General features: G+C 34.9%; 1 protein-coding gene across 2 annotated transcripts in view; it reads right to left on the reverse strand.

Annotated features, from left to right (window-relative positions):
- LOC105228023 (sodium-dependent neutral amino acid transporter B(0)AT3) overlaps positions 1–21787 on the reverse strand; it is an 83944-nt gene extending 62157 nt beyond the window's left edge. For both annotated transcript variants that reach the window (XM_011207652.4, XM_049451263.1), the window contains exons 1-2: positions 21585–21787; positions 5213–5522 (exon numbers count right to left, since the gene is read on the reverse strand). In XM_011207652.4, the coding sequence (XP_011205954.2) occupies positions 5213–5483 (271 nt within the window). In that variant the 5' untranslated portion in view covers positions 5484–5522; positions 21585–21787. The remainder of the gene's footprint in view (positions 1–5212; positions 5523–21584) is intronic.
- Positions 21788–23303: the final 1516 nt, after the last annotated feature.

Consider the following 23303-nt stretch of genomic DNA (forward strand, 5'->3'; position numbering starts at 1 on the left):
CTGAAGTGTTGGTTGGTTAGGACCATTTTTAATTTGGCCAACAGCTAAAAGGTCGAAAAATGTTTCAGCACCCAATAGGATATCCACTTTTTTAGATTTGTGGAATTCTGGATCCGCCAATTCAATATTGTGCGGAATTTTCCAGCCACTAACATTGATGTTATGGTCTGGATGATTTGCCGAAATGCATCGCATTACCCAGAATTCCGCCGAAAATTCAAAATTATTTAACCGGGACTTGACAAACGCGTTTAGTTTTGACCCCACTTTTGTATTGGAATTGCCAATTCCAATTACGCTTAATGTTTTATGCTGACGTCGAATCCGCAACTTTTGTGCCAAGTCCTCCGTCATAAAGTTGACCTGGGAGCCTGAGTCCAGCAAGGCTCTCGCAGGCAGGTAATCTCCGCAGCTGGTCCTCACTAGAATTACTGCTGTTGCCAACATGACCCGATCCGGCATACTGGCTGTATGCATGGCATGTGTGGTTGATGGTTGCGGATGAGGTACAGCGGGGAAGGACACTGGATACTGGTGCAACAGCGAGTGATGGGATCGATTGCATATACGGCAACGATCCGCTCTGCATTTGGAAACCGTGTGACCCTTACGCAAACAATTTATGCATAAGGGCACCGATTTCACGAACTCGAACCTCTGCTGCACCGGAAGCGCTTTGAAGGTGGGGCAGGCAGTCAAATGGTGATCCCTCGATTTGCACTGTTGGCAAAGAGGCTGCCTCGTATTTGCAGCAACTAGCGCCGATTTGGTCCTATCCATATGTTGTTGCTTTCCATGATGCGCACTGCTTGTAGGTATGGGCTTCGTCCTAGAGTGTGATGCTCCTTCCGCTGACAGCTGCTGGTATCTTCGATTTAAGGTGGCCTCACAGTCCTTCCACAGTGGCAGTTTGTCATAGTCCAGCGCTTCTTCCCATTTGGATCGGGTGGCAGGGTCAACCTTTGTCATTACAATATGTATGATTATTGCGTTCGTTATTTGTTTTTCATCGCCCAGCGATAGCAATGAATCATATACCGCGGACACTTCGTCAATCATTGAACGCAGGGAAGGCGCAGAAGGCTTTGGGATTGTTGGCAGCTCAAAAAGTTTAGATATTGTATTGAAAAATATCAAACATTTATTATCATAAACCTTTTTGAGACTTGCCAACGCTTTCGGATAATTTTCATCCGACATCTGAAACGCTTTAACTGTTCCCAACGCCTCTCCAGATAGACAATTTACCAAATGGTTAAATTTTTCTATATCTGGGATATTTGGATCATTATGAACCAAGCTCTCAAACAAACTCATAAAGTTTTTAAATTCTGAATATTCTCCCTTGAATTTCGGCAAATTCATTTTAGGGAGCCTTGAGCTGTGAGAAGCTACAAAAGATGTTTCGGCAAGTGAAGTTCTATTTTTCGCTAAAATTGATTTTATTATGGACTTCGTTTCAACGATTATGTCCTCTAACTCCCCTCGGGCCATGTCGTCTTCATCAATTTCTTCAATCTTTGATTGGCACTTCATTAATTTTTCACTATGTGAATTTAATATATCTAGACGACATTCCAATTCGATTGGATCTAAAGACATTGTCTTTTCAAGAAGGCCCGTTTTAATGCGCAAAATACTACTCTTCGCAACCGTTCTTTGACGTCTTAACGATTTTAAGTCCGTCAACTCCTTACTTGGAGACAGGCTTGCGAGAGTTGGCTTTGGCTTGCTCATTTTGCTTGTTTAAATTAAATTTACGAAAAAAGACTATAACGGTTGGCAACAGATATACTAAGAATCGATAACGAAAACGAAAAATAAATGTCGATTCCCAAATATACGAAAGCCAAACTAATCGCAATAAAAGTTGGCAACAAATATATTTGGAATCGGTGACGAAAACGAGAAATAAATAATATCGATTCCCAAGTATACGAAAGCCAAACCGATAAATGCGCAAAATGAGCAATAGCACAAAAAAGTAATTTAATCGGAAAATGTCCGAACGAAAATCGACAAAAATTGCGAAAAAACGACCGATAATTGCAAACGCGGATCGAAAAAATTGCGAAAAACGATATACTTTAATTTTGCAATGAATAATTTTTTCACCTTTATTTCAAAATAAAGGGCTACCGCAAGATCCCAGAATCCCTTGTTCACTTTGAATTCGTATATGTAAATCACAATATACGCAATAATAAGTATGTATATATATGTACGAGTATAACCATATATATATACTAGTAATAAAATATAATATGTATAAAGTGAAAAGGGAGAGCCAAAAACTGAAAGTGCACTTGTTTGATGTTTGCTTTTTTTCTTTTGCACTGCTTTCAGTAAATCGCACTCGTTACCTGGTGCGTCGGCTGTTTGCCGGCGCTTACGTCCCTTTGGCACAGGATGCAGCGGCAGCTCATTCCCACGACGGCAGCGGCGGTTTGATGGCAGCGGCGGTTTGACGGCAGCAGCGAGTGAGGGCAGCAGCGACGTGATGGCAGCGGCGGTTGATGTCAGCGAAGTGTTTGTAGCAGCGAATGATGGCAGCAGCGACTTGATGGTAGCGACGTTGTGTCAGCAGCGATTGATGGCCGCAGCGGCGTGATGGTGGCAGCGGCTTGAGAGTAGCGGCGACGTTGGCAGCAGCGGTGCGAAAACAGCGAAGTGATGGCAACAAAGTAATTACCGCAGCAACGGATTGGCAGCAACGGATGATAGCAACGGTTTTTGGGCTTACCGGTTTTTTAATTTTGCGGCACTCTAAACAGTTTAGAAAACTGTTTTTAAAACTGTCACTTAATATATATATAAGTATATATATATGTATATATATGTATATATATTTTTGTTAGGGCAGAAACTTTTTGTTCTTTTATTTGCGCCCACCACTGTACCGCATAACTAATTCACCTCGTGCACTTGTAACTTTTGATATTCTTTAGTTATTTCTCACTTTACACTATGTCTACGTATTCGCACACACTCCACAATACTTCCCTTTTCTTTTCTTTTTTTTTTTGATTTTTACACTGAGGTAAGTATACGGGTAAGTATTTCAGCACTGCACTTTACACTGTATGTATGAATGTAAATATGTATATTATTTTTTACAGATTTCCACTCGTCACGTATGTATATATGTATTCTTTTTGTTTTTTATATTATGTTTAAATTTTTTCTGTTTCACATATATGTATATTTGCGTTTATATTTGGCCACTGTATATTTGTTTTTGTCAAGTATTCACGTTAGTATTAACACATTTCCCGCCACTTTTTCTTTTTATTTTCACTTTAGGTTTGTGTTTTATATTTTATATTTTATGTTTTATTTCTTATTTTTCATGTAGTTAGGTATCACTATCACTGCACACCTGGCACTTCCACTATATTGATATGTATATGTATTTTTAGTTAACTATGTATTTTGTATAATTTTTTTTCATGTATATACTTTTTTTATGTTTTGTCTTTGTATCTTTTATGTAGTTACACTTGTCTTCACTTCACATTACCGATGACCGAAAACCGAACGATTAACAGGCAATTAGAAACGATATGGTTATTAAAACCGAAAACGAAAGTTAAATAAAATATTCTTAGTTCACGCACTAAGTCCCTGCTCGGGCGCCATGAAAAATCTCAAGCGTTTTTGAGAAGAGAAAATATAAACTTGGGAAATGCGCGAATAAAACAAGAAGCCTAATTGCCTGTCTCGAAAATAAATGCGATAATAAATAAAAACGCGTCCGGTCGATTCGATGGTTCTTAATACAATACTTCTTTATTTAATTTCATTTAGTTGCTTAGCCTAAATCTTAAACTAACGGCTTAAACTAGTGGTAATGTTCATATGTATAAAAAAGGGGTAAATATAATTATCTTCAACTTTTCGTTAACTATTGTAATAGATTATGGTAAGTATTAAGGTAAGTAGTAGATTAGTAGAATGAATGCATAATTAAGGTAAGTATACAATAATTTAAATAATTCAATATTTTATAATTTTTTATGATTCATTTTTCTTAATTTTAATTTCAGGTTTAAATATACATATATATCTTGTCGCTTGACGCAACATCAATTTTAAGACTTAAGATGTTATGGTAAAACGGCACAGATATATTACTAGCTCTTTACCCGCGGCTTCGCCCGCAGTGGAGCCATTATGAGAGATAAAGGGTAAGGGTATAATAATAGAAATGAGTCAAAATGATAACTAAATTTTATTGCTTGGCTGAGATCAACAATTTTTAAAAATTACTACAGACAATGAAGTTTCAACACCTTAAAATATGCGTATTGAAATGCAACAAAAAATTTTAAAATATATTTCACCGTAACAAAAATAAATAATTCTGAATTCTAACAATTTAAAAAAATAAAATACAGAGTGTTAATCAAGTATATTTTTGTAGACCATGTTATAAGTTTTCCCGTCGGGTGCAAATATGTGCAAATTCTGGGCATTAGATACACGTGAACAGGCTACATAAAGTTGACTATGAGAGAAGCATGGGTTTTCTAAATGCACTCCTGCTACCTGTAATGCTTGTCCTTGTGCCTTCTTTATAGTAACAGCAAAGCTAAGCTTGACGGGAAACTGAACCCTTTTAAATTTTAATGGAAAGTCAGTGGGAACAATTGGTATCCGAGGTATTATAACACTATTTCCCTTACCGACACCTGTTAAAATAGTAGCACCAAATATGCTCTGTCCCAATTTTGTTATCGGAAGCTTTGTTCCATTACATAGCAGAGGAGCATCTAGATTTTCCATAAGCATTACTGGTACATTTAGTTTCAATTGAAGTTTATGTGACGGTACACCCGTGGTGTGCTCTTGAACCAGGCAGTTTTTTTAGGACAAACCCGTCAGATTTATTTAATATCAAAACAAAAAATGGCATTAACATTTTCGTCGTCAAGGCATTGCGGTTACTTTGCTAGATTTTGGGCGAAGGACGCAAATGCCTCCATAACAAACGCGATAACCTTGCCAGCCTCCAAAAAAAACAAATGGTTTGTTAACATACGAAATGGTTTTTGATTAATTTTTTTGTAAACTAACACAAATGCTATATCTCCTTAACTAATAGCTATGATCTAACTAATAGAAATGATAGTAGTAGTATTATCTATGTATCAGCCACAGTAAAACGTGGATGGGTCTTCTAGTATACATTAAATGAATTTAATATACTTACCTCCACCATTCTGTTGGCACAAATACGGAAATCGCCAAATGTTTCCCAGACCAACAGAATATCCGATTATACTGAGGAAAAACTGCATTTTTCCAGACCATGCTGCACGATCGGGCTCGCCACCCGGTACCTCCACTGAGCTTACCGAATTTCGCTGAGAAGCAGTAAGAACAATTGTTACTCCATGAGTACCATCGCCCCGCGCTCGAGTATTTAATGGCGCCATTTCATGTCCATTTCTTGGAGCATCTATAATTTTGGTTGCAGCCATCAACAAAATACCGATAGTCTAGTATTTATTAATGCGATTCTGCGGAATATTAAATAATCATAAATAAATGCATTTATAATGTTTGAGAAAATATGATGTTTACTATACGAGTATATTCGATATGGGTTACCAAACATGTTGCTCACTTACAAATTTATTTTAATTGTTATCTCATATGGGTAAATTAAATTGCTTTAGGTGTTATACTCAGATTAACATTAGTGAAGCACAAATATTTTATCGAATAATATATAGTATACATACGAGTAAGTGTAAATAAAAAATCTCCCGTACAAGCGATAACTGGAATATAAATTAAGATGTCGTAAAAAAATGTGGTACAAATCAATTGTTCCCGCTTGCAATTGACTTTTCACTATACATTATATTTTGGGTTGGGGTCAAAATTCTGCTTTTTTGGAAATTCTGCATTCATAATTCCGGAAGTCGGAACACCGGGAATCAAAGTTATGGAAGTCAATACTCTGGAATCCAAAATTCTGGATAACGAAATTCTAAATTGCAAAACTCTGAATGGCAAAATTCTGTAATCATATGTTTTATTGCCTAGTAAGTAGTTTTTTACAATTGCATGATTGTATTTGTTATTGTTATTGCTTTGTTTGTTGTTGTTCATTTACTTTTTTGTACTACCATAATGATTTAGTTTACTATGTACCCACATATACATATACATATGTACTGACTAAGCTGTTACTGCAATTTCATTAATAAACACGTGCTAAATATTTTTGTGAAATGATGGAAAATATAACTGTTGTGAGGTCCAATAAAGGAAAAGACATGTTAAACGTCGACGGCTACTTCTTCTATTTGGAACGAAAAAATAAGAAAACATTTAACTGGACTTGTTCTGTACCGTGCGTATTGTCACACAATTTGATGGCTGTGAACATGTTATACGAAAAAAAAGAAATGAACATTCTCATGATCCATGTGCGCATAAAAAATCGGTAGCAAAAACAAATAATCTGGTAAAAAATATGGCCCGCTCGTGCCAAATAATTCAGCGTTCGGTATCTATGACAGAAAAACATATTAGAGATTATCTGCCATCAAGAAATGCCCTTAAGTTAAAAATTAGAAGACAACAGAACAGTTTGAAATGTTTTAAAGACCCAACTTGTGTTAAAGAAATAGACATTCCTTTATCACTTTATGTTTTGGAAGGGTAAATTTATTGCATAACCGCAGCTTCCTGCATTTAAGATATAGTGATTATTAAATATTTTCAGACTAAGCCGCAAATATGGCAGCAGCGAGCAGTTTTCAATCCAAGTACGAATGCTTAAAAGCTTAGCACTGGTTCCTCATAGCGAAATCTCAGAGTATTACACAAGTTTGCGTAATTCATTTGACGACAGCAATTTGCAAAAACTTTCAAAATGGTTTGAAAAAATCATGTGTTTGGTAAAAAGTCACAGCCCAAATATTTAACACAATTTTGGTCCGTGTTCGATGACCCTAGATCGAAAGTTTTCCCAAGAACGCAAAACAGTGTGGAAGCTTGGCATCGCCACCTTAAGTCATAGTTGGAAAAAGTCGTGCGACGTTGTACAAATTGATATCTGACTTACAAAGGGAGCTTATTTATGCTGAAACACAAGTACAAAAAGTAAAAGACGGCGAAAAAATTAAAATAAACAGAAAATTCGTGGAAAAAAACAACAAATTCCAAGAGTAATGAAAAAAAGATTAGACATAAGTCACTTAGCGTATTTAAAGCGTATTGCTTCAAACATGACATTAATGTAGTATCTATTTGATCTTTATTTGTTAATAATGTTGTTTTTTGTCTTTCCGATAAACATGTTTGAATTTTGGAATTGTTTTGGAGGTTATGTTTTGTTTATGTTATATTATTATGTATGTATAAGCAAATTTATATAAAATACACGATTTGGCTAAAATTTTGGGCAAAAAATTTCCAGAATTAATTCTGGAAAACTTAAATTCCGGAATTATGAAAAACCAGAATTTTGAAATGCAGCCAAAAAAAGCGAAGGATTTACGGAATTCCGATTTCCAGAATTTTGTGGACCAAGAATTTCGATTCCGGAATTTTGACTTCAGAATTTTAATTTTAGAGTTTTGACCGTTTCCCTTATATTTTATATATGTAAGTACTACTATGAGCTAAAAATAGTAAGACTATGCGAAATTGTCGCAATATTTTATTATATGTTGGTATGACTGTCAGTGATATCTGTGCCAAATTTACCATTAAATAATAATTTGTGCTTATCATACGTTCGTATATCTGAAGTACATAAAGTGTATTCGGAGATTTATATAAATTTATCTATTTTGGGCACAAAGATACACTGTTATGAATAAAACACGCTCTCGTATTTTCATTGGCACAAATCACATATTGTCTGATTTATGCGCTACAAAGTCTCCCCAAAGTTCCAAAATCTTTACATTAGGTTTTTGACTAAGGGGGCTAAGGGAAGTATTTGTCCGATTCAACCCATTTTTGACATACAGACATAACTTTATAAGAGAAGGATTATCCCTTACTTTTAGTTACATTTTACACACATTGACCCATATTTTCTATGAAAAGTCAACTATAGGTACCGGGGTCTAAATATACAGTACCTAGGGGCGTAAACTGTTTTCATTGGATTTAAACAATTTTTGGTCATAAGGTGGCACACACTTAAGACATCATTCGTGCAAAGTGCTATCCCGTTATATTAATTGCTTCTTGATTTGTGTAATGGAAACTAAACGAATCAAGTGGAATTTAAAATTGTGCTATTTGGCAAGTAGGCGTGGTTGTCGTTCGCTCTCGCCCATTTACACATTGTGATATAAGAAATAAGATTTCACCAAAGAGTGGGCGGTGCCACGTTCATCATCCAATTTTCACCGGGCTCCCATAAAGTTTTTTCATACCATATCGGTGATGAAATTTAATGTTTCTGGCGTATTTAGTTTTTGCTTTATCGCGCTTTTAGTAGTTTTTAACAGTACCGTAATATGGAGAATGAGCGGGGTTATCCACCGATTCCATTTTCACACTGTCGGTAGAAGTTCTTATAAGATTTGTACTCGGCTAATTTGGTTGTGTAGCTTAAGTGGTTTATGAGATTTGTACATTAAACATATTGGAAGGCGTGGTAACGCCCACTTTTTCAAAAAGTTTTGCCCACAGATGCCGCTTTATATCTTCATTTAGTGTTTAGTTATGGAACTTTATATGTTTTCGGTTTATGGCGATTTGTGGGTGTGACGGTGGTCCGATTACGCCCATCTATGATATTTATTTGTACTAAGGAACCCACATACCAAGTTTCATCAAGATATCTCAATTTTACAGCTTGCACGGACGGACAGACCGGATTTCAACTTTTCTCGTCATCCTGATGGGGTATTCCATACCAAATCGACCACTTTTGAACCCGAGCCTTTTAGATTTTGCTGAAACTTATTCATCCTTTTCTACCCTTTGAAAAACATTTTTGAGATTTTTTCCAAAATTGTTTGTCCAGCTTCAAAAAGGTTATGAATTTTCCAAAAAAAAAATCGCTATTTTATTTTCAAATAGTCATAATTTTTTGTAGAAATTGACTTTTGTGGACCCTTTTTGGTAAAAATTTTTGTTTTTGAATGAACTTTTCGAAAAAATACGCGAAAAAAAGTTTAACACGATCAATTATATAAAATAATCGGCCTTTTTAAGTAAAACTGTCATTTTATGGAAGTTCGCCATTTTTTTTCTCAAAAAAAACTGCAATTAATTTGACAACTATCTCTGCTAATCCCGGAGTGGGTCAATTTTTTTTATATTTTTTTATTTGTTTTTAAAATTTTCAAATTCTCAAAAATGAAAAAATAAAAAAAATATGATATAATATTCTCAATTTATAGACTTAATTTACGAATATAATCATATAATCTAGTATACTGACTATAGGTAAGTCTATAATTGCCCAACCCTAGTTTATCGACCTTACTAATAGCTAAAAATTTTAATCTTGCTGATTATATTCGTAAATTAAGTCTATAAATTGAGAATTGTTAATTATATTTTTTATATGATAGAAAAAAAGTTTTCAGAAAAAAGTTTTTTTCATTTTTGAAAATTTGACAATTTTTTTTAATAAATAGAAAAAAAATCGACCCACTTCGGGATCAGCAGGGATAGTTGTCAAATTTCCAAAATGACGATTTTACTTAAAAAACCGATTATTTTATATAATTGATCGTGTTAAATTTTTTTTTGTGTATTTTTTCGAAAAGTTCATTCAAAAACAAATATTTAAAAAAAGGTCCCCAAAAGTCAATTTCTACAAAAGTTATGGCTATTTGAAAATAAAAAAGGCCATTTTTTTGAAAAATTCATAACTTGTTTGAAGTTGGACAAAAAATTTTGAAAAAAAATCTCAAAAATGTTTTTCAAAGGGTAGAAAAGGATGGATAAGTTTCAGCAAAATCTAAGGGGGTCGGGTTCAAAAGTGGTCGATTTGGTATGGAATACCCCATATATAGTATATAACCTTATATTTATCTCGCTTAGTTTTAGGTGATACATGCAATAACAACTGATTGTATCGGCATCTAACTTGAGTGAAATAAGTTTTGTTTAGCACTAATATGAATTATATTTCTCTTAATCAGTTTAATTTTAAATAAGTCCAATAGATATAGTAATATAAAATAATAATATTTTGGCTGCATAAAGAGAAATGAACTATATTTCAATAAGAAAACCAACTACATTTACGAGTTGCATGAGTGATTGGTAAACAACTCGAATATAGTTCTTATGTTTTCCACAGAAAAAGGTTACTGGTTCCTAAATTGCTTTTTATACTGCAAGCGCTAACGCTTGTTTGTAACAATTTCGATTTCGAATGTCAAGAACCGATTCTTAATCCACTTCGACTACTGAAAATCGATTTTTAAAAATCGATTATTTTACGAGAAAACTCGATTTTCGAGTAGAATCGGAGTCGAGTTTACCGTCCCTACTGGCAGCTATCGGGGCACATATAAAACCTCCGCACAATAACCACCACAAAAAAAACTGATTTTTTTCCATGTAATTTATATGGAAAACAGAAAATTTGAAATAGGCACCTCTTAATATTAATATTAAGAGCTCATCTTTTGAGTGAATTTTTTTTACACATTTTCGAAAGTTTTGAGCCTGTTTTTCCGTTGAAAAAAAAGGTTGTCTCAGAATGACACACCCTAATATATACGTATAGTATATGAAGAAGGTTCTCCATATACCGAATGAATCTCAGTATCAATGAATGGGATAATTAAAAAAATGCTGATAATAAAGGACCTTTGTCACAACTTTTCGGTAAAAAAGTCAATAATTCATAATTATAACTATCAAATAAAGGATTTCGATACTGTACACAGAAACTAAAAAAATGTGTACAGGGAGATGGTTTGACTTTGAAGTGACTTTTCCCCGAAACTATTAAAACTTTTCTTGCATTTACAAGTGACAAAAAAGGCAGTTTTATTAATTTTCGTATTGTAAATGAAATCCAGTCACCGATGCCTGCTGAATGGCAGTGAACGCACAACTCCATTGCCTGAACATGAAGAAGTTCGAGTAGCAATTACCCGCCTGAAGAACAACAAAGCGGCGGGGGCCGATGGATTGCCGGCCGAGCTATTCAAACACGGCGGCGAAGAACTGATAAGGAGCATGCATCAGCTTCTTTGCAAAATTTTTGTGGGACGAAAGCATGCCCAACGATTGGAATTTAAGTGTGCTATGCCCAATCCATAAAAAAGGAGCCCCAACTACCGTGGGATAAGCCTCCTCAACATCGCATATAAGGTTCTATCCAGCGTATTGTGTAAAAGATTAAAGCCCACCGTCAACAAACTGATTGGACCTTATCAGTGTGGCTTTAGACCTGGCAAATCAACAACCGACCAGAAATTCACCATGCGCCAAATCTTGGAAAAGACCCGTGAAAAGAGAATCGACACACACCACCTCTTCGTCGATTTCAAAGCTGCTTTCGACAGCACGAAAAGGAGCTGCCTTTATGCCGCGATGTCTGAATTTAGTATCCTCGCAAAACTAGTACGGCCGTGTAAACTGACGTTGAGCAACACGAAAAGCCCCGCCAGGATCGGGAAGGACCTCTCCGAGCCGTTCGATACCAAACGAGGTTTCAGACAAGGCGACTTCCTATCGTGCGACTTCTTCAATCTGCTGCTGGAGAAAATTATTAGAGCTGCAGAACTTAATCGAACAGGTACAATCTTTTATAAGAGTGTACAGCTGCTGGCGTACCCGCGCCGTTAGTTCTGCGTTCTCCAGACTGGACAAGGAAGCAAAACAAATGGGTCTGGCAGTGAACGAGGGCACGATGAAATATCTCCTGTCATCAAACAAACAGTCGTCGCACTCGCGACTTGGCTCTCACCTCACTGTTGACAGTTATAACTTTGAAGTCGTAGATAATTTCGTCTATCTTGGAACCAACGTAAACACCACCAACAATGTCAGCCTGGAAGTCCAACGCAGGATAAATCTTGCCAACAGGTGCTACTTCGGACTGAGTTGGCAATTGAGAAGCAAAGTCCTCTATCAACAAACAAAAACCAAACTCTATAAGTCACTCATAGTTCCCGTCCTGCTATATGGTACAGAGGCTTAGACGATGACAACAACCGCTGAGTCGAAGTTGCGAGTTTTCAAGAGAAATATTCTGCGAAAGATTTATGGTCCTTTGCGCATTGGTCACGGCGAGTATCGCATTCGATGGAACGGTGAGCTGTACGAGATATACGACGACATTGGCATAGTTCAGCGAATTAAAAGACAGCGACTACGCTGGCTAGGTCATGTTGTCCGGATGGATGAAAACACTCCAGCTGTGAAAGTATTCGACGCAGAACCCGCCGGGGGAAGCAGAGGAAGAGGAAGACCTCCACTCCGTTGGGAGGACCAAGTGTAGAAGGACCTGGCTTCGCTTGGAATATCCAACTGGCGCCACGTTGCGAAGAGAAGAAACGACTGACGCGCTGTTGTTAACTCGGCTATAATAGCGTAAGCGGTATCTACGTCAGTAAAGAAGAAGAAATGAAATTTATTTTTAAAAATCCAGTTTTCTTCAAAAAATTAAAAAATCCAAAGTAACTCAATTAAGATATAAAATTGTAATTTGGAGGAAGGGATCGCGATAGCAAGGAGTACTTGTGGGCAGAAAATTTGAAAGAGGGGGCGTGACCTCGTCCTCTAATAAATTTAATGTACATATCTCCTGAACAACTAACAAATTTGTTCAGCGCAAATATTATAAGAACTTGTACCGACAGTGTGAAAATGGATGAAATCGGAAGATGACCTCGTTCTCTCCCCATATATCGGTTCCATTCAAAACTACTAAAAGCGCAATAAATCAATAACGCAACACGCCAAACACACTACATTTTACCTCCAAGATGGTATAGTAAAGTTTTATTGCAGCCGGTGGGAAAATTGGACGATCGGTGTGGCACCGCTCACTTTCTGGTGAAATCACATATCTCGGGACCCGACTCACCGATTTCGACTTAACTTAGTACGTAGCATTCCTCTGTTATTCCTATGACACGGTGCGAAAATGGCCACGCCTACTTCTTTCATAACACATTTTTAAATTCCATTTGACTCTTTCACCTTGTACTAAACAAATCAATAAGTAGTTATAATAACGGCCATTGCGAGAGATTTACAATTGAAATTCAAAGTTAATTCTTTTCTGACAATAGTAATTCTGTGTATCAAAAATGTGTTGAATCGGGCCAATACTTCGTTGATCCCCCATATACCTAATATACAAATCTTCGAGCTCCCAGGTGACTTTATACTGATATATCGGCCAATATTTGATTTATCTCATTGAAATTTACAGAACGTCTTTTACACGTCTTTAACACATAACAGTATATCTTTGTATTTAAAATAAATACAATTAACGAAACCTTAGCATAGCCCCCATATAACTATTATCAGTATTTTCGAATTTTCGGACTTTGCTCCATATGGTTAGTGATTGTATGTGAGTTACCTTAATGAAACCGAAGGAACTTTTTTTGTATGCCGCATTAGTATAGTTTATATAATATATCGGGTTGATAATACCCCAACTCTCATATAATACGTACATATAATGATTTTCGTTTCGCTAACAAATCTTATGCTGAATTTGTCGCTCTATATGTATGAGTTATATAGAGTGTAAGTAATATATATAAAATTGCTTAGATTCCGGTCCTCTGTTTTACGTTTTACATCTTAAGTATTTTCCAGTCTTTGATTCTTGCAAGTTGCTCCCGAACTTAGCCTTTCTTACTTGTTGCTACTAACTTTCCGCTTCAGTAGGATTAAGATATGAACTCTTTGGAGGATGTTACATCACTTTTTCACGTTTTCCAACATGCGTTATTTAACCACTGAAACAGAATGCTTCGCGTTGTTATCACAATATTTAATTTTTTTTTTATTATTTTTTATCGCATAGCCTTCCTTACGCCATACAAATCGACGACCAGCAAAATCCGATATCACTGTGGATATGTATATTTGTACTCTTAAAAATATAGCAAACATTCCGCAAACGAACTCTTCGATAAGTGTGGATTTTTTCGTGGTGTATAGCTCCAAAATCAGACAAAAATAACTGTACCTATTTGATAATTGCATTTAAATTGTTACCAAGGTAAGTGTAAAATTTTTTTGTCCGCTCAAATAAGATGTTTTAGTTTTTTGCAATCGTTAACGTCAAAATTAAATCAATCGTTCACATTTTTATAAAAAACGAAAAATACTTAAAATTCTAATATTGTATGATAACTCTGCGTCTTAAAAGCTGAAATAGTTTAAGAGAAAAGTACCTTCTAAGTTAAAACATATCTCTGCACAAGTTTTTTCAGGTAAATAATTTCAGAGAAGGTCTTTTCGTGATAATAATATGTCTTGATGAAAGATACGCTTTCCCCACAATTGAATAAAATATCTCACATATTAAAAATATTCTACCTTCAAAATTATATAAAACATTGGAATCGTATTTAAAAAATAGAAAATTTATGGTAAAAGTAGGAGATTTCATATCTGATGAAAGACAGATAAGGGCTGGTGTACCCCAGGGCAGTGGTCTAGCCCCACCACTATACATCATATATACAGCAGATCTTCCAACAGCTAACAATGTATTAACTTCTACTTTTGCGGACGACAGAGCCGTAACAAATGCCACATAATAGCATCAAGAATATTAGCCGAGCACTTAAAGTTTGTCGAAGAATGGCTAGCTAACTGGCGTATAAAGGTAAATAAACAAAAGTGTAAGCATGTTACATTTTCGCTTAGACCAAAAATGTGTCCGGCAATAAAAATTAACAATATTTTAGTACCCCAAGCGAATGAAGTAACCTATCTTGGTATTCACCTAGATAGAAGACTTACGTGGAAAAAACATATATCTAGTAAAATAACTTGCATGAAGGTAAGAGCTGCAAATTTAAATTGGCTATTAACACTTAGAGCCCCGCGTGTACCACCGGTGGACATTTATGTTTTGACGATTTGGGACAATGTGACCACCCGTGGACATTGGTGGATTTTCATTGTGGGACAATGTGACCACCGGTGGTCACAAAAAAAAGGAAAAAAAATAACAAAAATGCATTTGGTTTATCCAAAATAAATATCACAAAGTCACCTCAATCACAAAAAGCCAATAAAACTAAGTAAACAATCAATAAAACAAAAACAACCAAACCAGCTTGTCAACTAAAGCACAACCCTTCGTCAGCATGCGGTCCACCGGTGCAGAAAAATAATGACCACCGGTGGGCACGCTGGGCTCTAAGTGTTAAATTAAACTCCAAACTTAGCCTAGACAACAAAGTGCTTTTATATAATGCGGTCATAAAGCCGATTTGGATGTATGGCATTCAACTGTGGGGTACGACCTGTGCAACTAATATAGACATAATACAAAGGTTCCAATCAAAAACGCTTAGATCTATCACGTGTTCACCATGGTACATGCGTAATGAAAATATCCATAAAGACCTTGGTATTTCTATGGTAAGGAAAGAAGTAGAAGACTGCAGAATTAAATATATATCTAAACTCCGTGATCATCCAAACCCTTTGGCTAATGCTTTGGTACATTCCTGCGATCAAATACGCCTTAAAAGAAGAGATATGCCCGCGTACTGAGGAGCAATGTATCACCAAAACAGCTCAATCATTTGCTTGAGCGTGTCTAATTTTTAAATAGGTTTAAGATTTTATTACTTATTGTTAGGCTTTCAAAACAAAAAGCAGATTCAATAAATAAAAAGATATTGAAACAAAAAAAACTCGGAATTCAACTCGTCTTGTAATCCTGATCATTTATATACTACATATGCATAACCCTATTACTATCTCGATTAGCTTTATGCGGTACAAACAACCGTTAGGTGAGTAAAACAAACTTGTAATAAGAGTACAAAAAAATAACGTATGCAGCGAATGTTAAATTGTTTTTATTATTATTCCATATTTGTAAGTTGTAACAGTATTTATTAGGTATTTTATTCAAAAAGACGAATAGTAAATAATGAAAACGGTATTTGAAAAAACCTATCAGTACATGCCTATGCGTTATGTTTTACAAACACTAATTCTGGCTTGCATGCCACTGCCTGCGATTGTTTGATCAATATTCCGTGTATATGTTGAACGAAATCGAAAGGTTTGGAAAAATTCGGGTGAAACCGAATATTATAATTAAAATTGTATATATAATATTATTAAAATTATTATAATTTATATAAATAAATGTATATGTTGGAAAGGTCAAAAGCGGATAAATACTTTCAGGTATTGCAAAACTTTATACTAAAAAAAATTTGCGTAAAAATTCAATGTTCGTTGTTCGGCGAATTTTGCCAAGATATCTTACTTATTATTATTTTCGACGCAATGCAAATTATTTTCAGATAAAGATGCTCTCTCAATTTCAATAACATACCTCACAGATTGACTGATATTTTTGGTAAAATGTCAACCATAACCGATGGGTCTAACTATTTTGTTTCCGGGAGCTTAAATCATTATTAACCGATTTTCATCATTTCTTTGTCTATATTTTTTTTACATTATCCCGATATCTTAGTATAGCTGTATAGCTTTCTAAAGGGAAAGAAAGATATGGAATTTAAAATTGTCATAATGGTAGGTGTGTTGTCGTTAACTCGACTATAATCGCGTAGGCGGTGTCTACGCCAGTAAAGAAGAAGAAGAAGTTACTGAAATACAGATGATTAGTGCCAAATTAAAGTTTTTTATCTTAATTTTTGGCTTAGTTATAGCACTTTAAATTTTTTTAGCTTAGTGTCATTTCGTGGGCGCGACAGTTGTTCATTAGGATATCTATAGTAACGTTTAACCCAAGATGAAGAAGGGTTAGTTTGATGCCACCGATTATATTTGGGGACCATTTTTTGTTTTGTTGAGCAGGACACGACTAAAAAGGTCACAAAGTACCACAAAACAAAGACATCACACACTGACTTCATTTCGCTCATATTTTACCAAAGCAGTGTTGTTTGACGAGTGTGGTGAGCCAGACGTGCGCAGTATAGCCCGAAACATATTTTTTGTGGTAATTTTATACTATTTTGGTACGTTTTCTTAAGGTGTTTTTTTGTTAAATTTTAATTGAAAAATATGTTTGGGAGTGTTAAATATACAGTGATTGAACCTGTTTTCTTGAAGTGGAATCTAACTTTAATAAATAACTAGTGAAGTATGCATAAATAAAGAAAAAAGTGAAAAGTGTGTGGTGTGGGCAATATGGCCCACTTAGATGTTGATAATATGGACCAGTGGGTCATATTTGACACGTGTTTCATTCAAAGTTTACAATACTAAATTCTTTTTTTTTGAAGGATAATAATGGCTTCAAAAACAAGCCCAGCTCCAAAACAACGACAGACGTGGCGCAAAGAAAATATGATGGAAGCAATTTCTGCAGTTAAGACTAAAAAAATGGGATTTTTGAAGGGATCTAAGCAGTATAATGTACCAAAAACCACGTAGAAACGTTTAGTGGCAGATGAGGGAAGACCTGTAGAGGTAGTAGTGGCGGCTAAACTTGGGAAGAAACCGGTTTTCCCTCCTGAACTCGAAGATTCCCTTGTGGAGTATATACTCCTTATGGAAGCGAAACTGTTTGGACTAACACGGAATGATATAAGATCCTTAGCATTTCAATTGAGTGTCAAAAATAATTTACCAAACCCATTTCCAATGATAAAAGAAACAGCAGAAAGGGATTGGTTGCGTTTATTCCTTAAACGTCACCCATCTCTGTCGTTCCGTCAACCAACCAGCAACTCTATAGCCCGTGCTAGAGGGTTTTCAAAGGAAAACGTAGCAGTTTTTTTGGATTTGTTCGAAAAGGAGATGGTAAAATACAAATTTACTCCAAATAACATCTACAATGTAGACGAAACTGGAATATCCGTTGTGCCAAACAAAATGCCGAAGGTTTTGGCTATGAAAGGCCGGAGACAGATAGGAGCTCTTGCTTCAGCTGAAAGAGGATCCTTAATTACTGCTATTTTGTGTATGAGTGCAGGTGGATCATTCGTAACACCAATGTTCATTTTCCCTAGAAAGAGGGAAAATCTTCTTCTTATGAAAGGAGCACCTCCGGGATCGATACTTGCTAATCATCCCTCTGGATGGGTTCAAACCAATTTGTTTACTAAATGGTTCAAGCACTTCCTTGCTACGGTAAAACTTTCTGAATCATCACCTGTGTTGCTCATTTTAGACGGACATGCCAGTCATACAAGAAATATTGATATCATTGAGCTAGCTAGAAACAACCACGGTCCCATTCTTTCAATTCCTTCGCATTCAATCCATAAAATTCTACTTTTATGGGGCCGTTGAAAAAATATTTGACCGAGGAAATAAGGTGCTGGGTGATAAATAATGCAAAAGCATTGACAGATTTTGACATTATTGAATTATTTGGTCGATCATACATGAAAATGCAAACTGGAGAAATTGATGTCAAAGGGTTTTCTTCAACCGGAATACGCCCCTTCAATAGGAATATTTTTAGCGATGACGACTTTTTAGCTGCAGAAGAAATTGACGCACCGGTAGAAAGCATGGTGAATACAGTTCCGTCCTCAATACCGACTGTACAAACTTCTGAAATTTTGCAATCAGAACACCGTTCTAATTTCGAAGAACCGATTTCTTTCGAACCTTCTACGTCCTTAGGTATGCAATCAAGATCTTACATAAAGCCTCAAGACATTTCTCCGATACCGGTCCGTACCAAAAAAACTTCAAACCGCGGACGAAAATCGGGAAAATCTGAACTAATTTCATCGTCACCATACAAGCAGGCTCTAGAAGAATCTCTGAAGAAAACAAAGACTGAGACGCATGTCAAGAAACTTAAGCCAAGTGGCAAAGCGCACTCGAAAAGAAAACATTTTAAAAAAGAAGGTACGAGTACTTAGATAGAAACTACAAAATAATTTTTAAAATATTGACTCCAACTGTGTTTTTCAGAAGAAACTTCAAAGTGTAGAAGAAAACACTTCATCAGAAAGTGACGACAACTTCGTGGTAAATGACTCGCCGGATCTTAGTCCAGATAGATCTAATCAGGAAGGCGCAAAATGCATCTATTGTGCCGGTCTATTTTCTGATGATAAAGGAGAAGAACCATGGATGCAATGTGTTATATGTGCAATGTGGGCACATGAACTATGTTCTGTAAACGAAAAAACATACTTCATCTGTGATTTTTGCGGCTCTTAAATGACGTTAAATATGGACCCATATTAAACACATCAAGGTCCATATTAAACGCACATTTTTTAAAGTGCTAAATTGAGGTTCCTTTCATTTTTCAATTATATTTTTTATTTGTGTTATTTTTTTTTACTATTGTTAATTACAGACTGAATTGATATGATTTTTAAAGCTTAAAAAAAAAAACAAATAAATGAAAAATCGTAGAAACCACAGTTTTATTAACAAAAACGTTAAGGGTGGTCCATATATGCCGAACTTACTCTATCTGTGTCTTCAATGAAGCAAAATATAATTCTTTTAACTATAATATAGCCACACTCAATATAAAAATTATTCTCCAGTTTACACTTAACTTCAGGATTACTATAAGTAATCCCTCTATATAAGTCGAATACTTCGTTCTTGACACTTTAACAATTCATTTGACATATGTACATGACGAGTAACATTGATAACTGATTCCTCCCATTTTCCATAATTTCCCTATACTAAACAAAATTCAGATTGATACAATCGCCTTTAAAATCTGAAAATGCCCCATAAGACTTTACCTTGTTTTGCATAGCAAAGTTTTTTCGATGCATATGCATGTTGATTACATAAGAATGAGTTTTATAATTGTCTTGCATTTTGATCGAGGAGTTATAACGGAGCAATGATTACGTTCATTTTCAGTGGAAACTTTGAAGAACAAAAGCTAAACAAATCGTCCACTGATTTCAACCAAAAGTGATGTTAAAAGTTACCGTTATAATAGCTTAAATATTCAGCAATATAAAAATATAGTCAACTTTCCTTTTAAATTCTCAATTTTAGACAGGGCCAAAAAACTTTTTTTAACTCGGTTAAAGATGCAAATATTTTGTACCAATTTCATTAAACAAAATACTTATCCTTATGAGTATTCAGCGGTGGTTATAAGTACTTATGTTAATAAATTACAGAAAATAATACAAAAAATGTATCTATCGTTCGCAATAAATTAGAATCAATGAAGAGCATACCATATGTGTACTTATGTACAATATACGCCTCCTTATGCACGCGCCTTCATAAATACCACACAGCATGATTGTTTATAATATTCTTCAGTTATATAAAAAGAAAATTGATTTTTCTCTGATTTCAAGATGCCCGTGCGTACCGCGTCACACTTTGCCACAGGCTTTGTATTATAACGTCACAACCTACCCTTCTACATTTAGGGGATAGCAAGTAAGCTTCCCACCTCACCATGCATTTAACGTGACACCCACACAACCTCACATAATTCGTATTTGCTTAATCACAGAGCCATTGCCAGCCTCAACTGAATACGTCAATGCCCAATGGCATCATTTACCCTAAAAACTGTCATCTACCCAGTTGTGGGCGCCGAAAGATGGGAAAACGTCAATTTGATGTAACATACTTAAGTATTAATGTAGATGAATTTATTTGTATTTGGTCTTATCATTTGTTCTAATTTGAAGATTTTCTGATACATACTTGTAAATGCATATACATATGTATGTATATATCTAAAAGTGTATAAAGAATATGTATGTACATACATAAGTATGTATGTATGTATATGTATTGTATATACATAGGTGCAAATTTATTTGCGTTCATATTTCTATACCTTTTTAAATGTTTGAAGAATTCAGAAAGGAGCATTAAAATTTCAATGAAAAAGCAAACAAATAATATACCCAAAGTATTTCCAATTGTACAATTGCTTGTAGATACATATACAGATAAACATGGCCTTAAGCATGCCATATACATCCATTGCACAATATACACTTATGCAAACAATTTCACATATGAACACCGAAGTATATAATGCACTTTCATGCTCATATACATACATACATATACATTCATACATACATATGTATAATATGCATTGCAAGCAGTTTTCATAACCAACCGAAATATTTTTTTAGCGTTTTCGCATGTTTCCAGACGTCAATATAAATTGCGGCGTAAATAAATATCATGCGGTTTCAATAGTTTCTTACCATTCTTCCAATTTTTATACTCATTGACTTGAAAAATACATGATAGTGCTCGCAAATTTATACCAAAAAAGAATTTGCACAAATTTCTTTAATTTATTTGCACATAAAAATATTAGCCAGTAATTTTCAAAATTCATTGAAAAATATTTTTCAGTTGCACATGTCTGTTTAATATTTAAATAATTTTAGTTAAATGGAATATAAAAGTTACGATGCAGTTGTTTCCATAAAAATCGCATACATATGTGTATATACCTATGTTGTAGTTTAAACCCAATTTACAAGTATAGTCGTATATTTATCTTTTCGCAACTATTTTAGATTTCAATGCCTTTTTGGAGATTTTGATTTCATAAATATGGGGCAAAGGAAAGTTACTTTCCATTAACCGTTTATTATCAATAATTACCCGCGATTCACGACTGTCTTTTAAAACTTTCCGTTGTAAACTGAATCGGAATAAAGGAAAAAAGCTATCACGCTGGTACTGTCATCAGAGTACGCTTCGTACACAGGTATGAACATATACTACATATGTATATAAATTTAAGAATATTTATACATAAGTTTCAATGTTGATGTGAGTTTGCTTTCGAATGTGAGAAACTTACGCTCCCAAACGGCGAAACGAGCTTCATGAAGCAGCTGTAGGGCCACGAGCGCCAGCTGCAGTGACGCGATGGCAAAAGTCCTTGCAAACAGCTTTATGCCATTCTACTTGTGTATTGAATATTTTCCAAAAGCTTTTCGTGCCCAATACACACCCCTAAATGATACACGTTCAAACAATATTCTAACAATATTTTTGAAGACCATATACATACATATGTATGTACTTTGAATAAGTACTTAAAAGTACATATGGATGTATGTATTACCCTTAAAAGCTCAAACTAAACTGTAAAAAAAATCCCTTGTAGAATATAAGTATACATAACAATGTGCATGAACATCCTTTATTTTACACACAGAGTATTTAATGGAAATAGTGTAAAGTTAAGTGCATAAAATGACAATACAATTTTTTTAATATGTAATTATGTGCAAGCCGAAAGTACTACTAATTTAGGATACATATGTACGTACATTTGAAGTGTGGATATATTCTCATAACATAAAAGCACGTGTTGTCTGCAAGTTCAACATCTCACTTTTATTGAATGCCAATAGGGTTGAAGTTCGTTACTAGAATAAACCTTTCATCCCCATAGTCAATTACCAAATCAGTCAGAAATACCAGTTCACAAAATAATTTTTTTGATTAAAATCGGACTAGTTAGAAAACTTTTATGTTAATACATATTTGTTCGCGAGTTAAATATACATAACATGGTGGAATCTATATCAAAACGTTCTTCAGAACATCAATTGGTTATATTGTATATCTGTTGGAACTAGTATAAAGCTATTGTTTCTGACAAAAATAGGGCACTGACAATCCATAGGACATGAAAAAAGATCTAGTAATAACAGTTAATTATATAGAAAAAGACAATCGGCAGACTAATTTGACAAATGGTTCATACATATGGGAAAGTAGCATACATATAACTAATTGATTTCACTACCGGGTTCATTCTCGTTTACGTACATATTGTCCACGTATTGAATCAAAATGTTCAATCTAATGTGGTAAGAGAATAAATTGTATGCATTGCGCACTTAATCATTGTTGTTTGCAGAGCGTACAACTTTCTCTTGACTGTAATATACTTACCTATGTATGTATACTCTTTTGGGGTGTTTGGGGGAATATTATCAACTAATTTTTATAACACGTTGAACGAGAAATTTTAACGAATTTAGCGAATGGAAAAAACGGGTAAGTATGGGGAAAATATTGATCCAAGGCTTTTGAGGTCGATCCAGGGGTTGGATATTCAGTTAAATATTAAAGTACTTAATTATACATACTCATAGTTAGGTTAAGTTAAGAAGTCGGTCCTGAGAGAGATCTCACTTATAACAGCTTAT

Source organism: Bactrocera dorsalis, chromosome 3 (genome assembly GCF_023373825.1).
Source record: "Bactrocera dorsalis isolate Fly_Bdor chromosome 3, ASM2337382v1, whole genome shotgun sequence".
In the NCBI taxonomy this organism is placed as follows: Eukaryota; Metazoa; Arthropoda; class Insecta; order Diptera; family Tephritidae; genus Bactrocera; species Bactrocera dorsalis.